Here is a 4273-nt window from a genome sequence, read left to right as displayed (position 1 = left end):
TTCATTTGGTCACTTGATCTATTAAAGGGGGTGGAAAAGGGGTTTGGCATATCCCGGCGGGAGGTGCAGAGGAAGGCTCAGGGCTCCTTTGGGCTTCCCCGGGGAGCACTCTGCGAGCCCCTGGGCAGGGTGGCGGGCCGTGGGAGCGGGAGCACCAGGTGGCACTAGATGGCTCTAGATGGCACGAGGTGGCACTAGATGGCTCTAGATGGCACCAGGTGGCACGAGGTGGCACCCTCGCCCCGCCACAGCACCGCAGCCAGTGCCGACTCGCAGGCAGCGCCCGGGGAGCCCAGGAGCCACCAGGGCAGCCCCCGGCCCAGCACCGCCAGTGAGCCGAGCTGCTGGGCCGGAGCGGCTCCGCTCAGGGGGACCCCGCAGGGCCCAGCATGAGGCAGGGGCAGGCGGGAGCTCCCGGCTCAGCAGCCGGGACAGGGGGTGCCTCAGGCTCAGGGTGCTGGTGGCCGCAGCACTGGCCCGCTTTGATCCCACCAGCCCTGGCCGTGGCCGAGGCAAGCTCAGGCTGACCATCTGCCTCGGGTGCCTGCAGATGGGTGCGCTGGGAGCTGGGGCTGCGGCTTTGTGCCAGGCCCAGCTTGGCCACACGCTGCCCCACGGGCTGGCCCCACACTGCGGCTCGCGCTGTCCCCAGCACCAGAGGACGTGTCCCTCCCTTGCTGCGTGGGGCTGCTGCAGCGCGTCCCCAGGCCCCTGCCCCGGCCCCACAGCTCGCTGGCACCGTGCAGGGCCCGTGTGGGCACTCGCCAGGGCGCGAAGGGGTTAAGGAGCCTGGGGCTGCTCTGTGGGGATGGAGCAGCCTCTCCTCCCCTCTCCACATCTGGATTCAATAAGGGCTGCGAGAGGCCTGAGCATTCCTGAGCACTGAGGTGGAGGCTGCACTCTGCGGCGGCCATGGGGCCCTGGCGCTGCCTGCTCCTCCTGCCGCTCCTCGCCGCGGCCCTCCGCGCCCAGCAGCAGCACTTCATGGAGTACGTGGAGCGGCGCCTCACCCTCCTGGAGGTAGGACCCCCTGCGCCCCACTGCACCCCGCTTCACCCCGCCGCGGGGCTCCCAGGCCCTTCCCTGGCGGCCGGTGGGGCTGGGAGCGGGCCTGGGGCGAGGAGGAGACGGGATGGGGCAGAGCAGGGGTGGCGTGGGGTGCCCCGGCCCCCGCCTCGCCAGGGCCCCGCACAGCCCAGCACGGGCATCGCAGGCACGGCAGCACGGTGGGCATGGGAGCACTGTGAGACAGGCGGGTTGTGGGAGCGAGGGCACCGCGGGTCTGGGAGCATCATGGGTGCAGAAGCATCGCGGGTGCAGGAGCATGGCAGGATGGGACCCAGAGACACGAGCACCAGGGTGGCAGTGCCGTGTGACCCCAGGGGCTCCCACAGCCACGCGCCGGCAGTGAGATGGCTGCCGCGGTCAGGCTGTGGAGTGCAGAGACCTCAGTGTCCCCTTGGCCACCCCAGGAGAGGATCTCACAGTGGCATGACCAGAGCAGCCGCTACTCCACGGAGCTGCGGGACTTCAAGAACCAGGTGCTGGGGATGCTTGAGACAGCGGAGAAGGAGCGGGAGGCGATGCGGTCGGAGGCAGAGAGCGCAGCGGTGCGCGTGGACCGCCTGGAGCGCGAGGTGGACTACCTGGAGACACAGAACCCCGCACCACCGTGCGTGGAGGTGGACGAGACACTGATGGAGAAGCAGGTGGCCACGGCCAAGCAGAGGAAGAACGAGAAGTACACCAAGCAGACAGGTGAGGGGCTGCTGTGCTCCCTGGGGAGATGGTCCTGGGTGCGGGGTTGCCCCAGGCCTTCCCAGGCCACCCAGGTCCAAGTCTCCCCCAGCCACACGCTGTGGCATTATGTCCCAGCAGCGCATCTCCCAGGCATCTCTGGCACAAAACCCCGCGTCCCTGCAGCTGCCTGGGAGCTGCATCCCAGCCCCAGGCCAGAGCTTTGGGCTTCTCCCAAGCCCTTGGAGCAGGGCTGGGGTGAGGGCGGCCTCCCCTGCCCGCGGCACGGGTGCACAAGGGGACTTCCCGACGCCACCAGGGACAGCACTGCCACCTCTACAGCCAGTGTGCAGGGCAGTTGCCTGAGGGCTGGGGTGGGACACAGCGGGACCTGTGTGACTCCGGCACGGGGCAGGAGCAGTCCCCGCTGCGGGGCTGGGTGGCTTTCAGGCTTTCACAGCTGCCCCACTCTTGCAGACTGCAGTGACACCATCGCGAGCGTCAGAGCCATGAAGATCCTGAAGCGTTTTGGCAGCACCTCGGGGCTCTGGACCAAGGATGCCGCAGGGAACTCCGAGAAGATCTACGTCTTCGACGGCACTGCCAACGACACGGTGTACGTCTTCCCTCGCATGCGGGAGTTCACCCTCTTCTCTGCCACCCGCAAGGCCGCCCGCATCAAGCTGCCCTACCCCTGGGTGGGCACCGGCCACCTCGTCTACGATGGGCACCTTTACTACATCCGCCAGCAGGGCCCCTTCCAGGTGATCAAGTTCAACCTGGCCAACAAGACGGTGGTGGACAGCTCCGTGTTCCCAGCTGAGGAGCAGATCCCTGTCTTCGGGCTCTCCCCCTTCACCTACATCGAGGTGGCGGCGGACGAGGAGGGGCTCTGGGCCATCTACGCCACCAAGGAGGACGAGAAGAACATATGCCTGGCCAAGCTGGACCCCACCTCGCTGGACATCGAGCAGATGTGGGACACGCCATGCCCACGGGAGAACGCCGAGGGCGCCTTCGTGGTGTGCGGGGCGCTGCACGTGGTCTACAACACCCGCCTGCCCAGCCGCTCCCGCGTGCAGTGCGTGTTCGATGTCAGCGGCACGCTGGCCCCCGAGGACGCCTCCCTCGTCTACTTCCCCAAGCGCTACGGCTCCCACTCCAGCATGAAGTACAGCCCCCGCGAGAGGCAGATCTACGCCTGGGACGACGGCTACCAGATCATCTACCGCATGGAGATGAAGAAGAAGCTGGAGGTGTGAGGGGCCACGGCCGGGCGTCCCCGCGTGTCCGGCCACCCCACCTGGGCAAGCGTGGCTCTGCCCATCCCGCCCCACGGGGCGCAGCTGGCCCTGGCATGGGGTGGCATCTCTCCCCGTCTCCCACCACTGTGAAATGATGAAATGCTGGATCCCCCACCCCTGGCCACCCTCCACCCACCAGCACCAGGCGTCCCTGCCCGGGACCACCCTGCAGAAACCCGGACTAATTTAATGGGATTTTCTTCTCTGTGATGTAATGAATAAATACTATGCAGCGAGCTGCAGCCACCTGCTTGGGGGGATCGTGGGGTGCTGGGGCCAGGCTGCCGGAGCTGCAAGCTCCACCTTGCCCCAGAGTCACCCCGAAAGAGACTTCCCAAGGGTGGGCTGTCCATGCAGGGCTCGCCAGAGCTGCGAGCACAGGCAGCTCCTCGGGCTGGGGTCTGGGCAGGGGGGCAGGGGCTTGGGGCAGGGATTTCAGCTGGGGCTTCAGGCAGGCTTCTGCTGCAACGAGGGGACCTCTGGGCCTGGACAGGGCCAACCTGTTTTGTATGTACAAAACTGTGCACAAACAGCAAAATCCCTTAATCTGAGAGGACAACTGGAGATTTTCCTCTCATGCTGGCGAGGCGTCCTAGCCAGCAGGCACCAGATGTTGCTGATTTTCCGAGTTCACGTCTAATGAAGCACAATCGCCTTCCCCCTGCAACTGCAGGATTGCCACTAACCCTTTACGTAAGGTCCTGGGTCCCCTGAGCCCGTCCCCGTCCCCATTTCACCGGCGCCATCCCCACACAGCCCCGCGGTGGCAGTGCCCCAGAGGAGACGGGGTGGGACAGGGCAGGTGCTGGGAGCCCCTCGGGACGGCGGCTCCAGCACTGCCAGGGGTCAGGACCCCTGTCCCCGAGGCCAGGGTCGCAGCAGGCACCTGCTGGGCATGGGCATGGCTCTGCGTGGCCACCACGCTACGTCCCTCCTGTCCCTGCCACGTCACCCAGCGGCAACCGTCCCACACGCTGCCGCTTGCACCGCGCCCCTGGAGGGTGCAGTATTTGGCCCATTTCTGGCCAGAGATGCCGTGGGCCCCCAGAAACCCGGATTTGCTGTGATTTGTTCCTGTCACCGAGTCCTGAGAGCGCAGGGGGTGAATTACAAGGTGTTCATGTGTCATTAAATATCTCTCTGAACATGAGCCCGTGTGGCGAGGCAACGGTCGCATCCTGCCCACGCCGGCACAGGGTCCCCTCCAGGACAAGAGGCCACGGAGCTGCCTG

General features: G+C 66.5%; 1 protein-coding gene across 1 annotated transcript; it reads left to right on the top strand.

Moving 5' to 3' along the window:
- The first annotated feature begins 894 nt into the window (after positions 1-894).
- OLFML3 (olfactomedin like 3) lies at positions 895-3355 on the top strand. Its single transcript, XM_068419424.1, has 3 exons — positions 895-1020; positions 1473-1758; positions 2215-3355. Exons 1-3 carry the CDS (start codon positions 913-915, stop codon positions 2997-2999), a joined length of 1179 nt encoding a protein of 392 aa, XP_068275525.1. The 5' UTR covers positions 895-912; the 3' UTR covers positions 3000-3355.
- The last annotated feature ends 918 nt before the right edge of the window (positions 3356-4273 follow it).

This window comes from Nyctibius grandis, chromosome 27 (assembly GCF_013368605.1).
Source record: "Nyctibius grandis isolate bNycGra1 chromosome 27, bNycGra1.pri, whole genome shotgun sequence".
NCBI lineage: Eukaryota > Metazoa > Chordata > Aves > Nyctibiiformes > Nyctibiidae > Nyctibius > Nyctibius grandis.
This window is presented reverse-complemented; position numbering and strand designations above follow the sequence as displayed.

What these genes read in the sequence shown, in the direction of transcription:
- OLFML3 (XM_068419424.1), top strand. Translation starts at nt 913, where the DNA reads ATGGGGCCCTGGCGCTGCCTGCTCCTCCTGCCGCTCCTCGCCGCGGCC. An exon ending in GGCGCCTCACCCTCCTGGAG is followed by an intron (nt 1,021 to 1,472) that starts GTAGGACCCCCT and finishes TGGCCACCCCAG; the next exon opens with GAGAGGATCTCACAGTGGCA. An exon ending in GAAGTACACCAAGCAGACAG is followed by an intron (nt 1,759 to 2,214) that starts GTGAGGGGCTGC and finishes CCACTCTTGCAG; the next exon opens with ACTGCAGTGACACCATCGCG.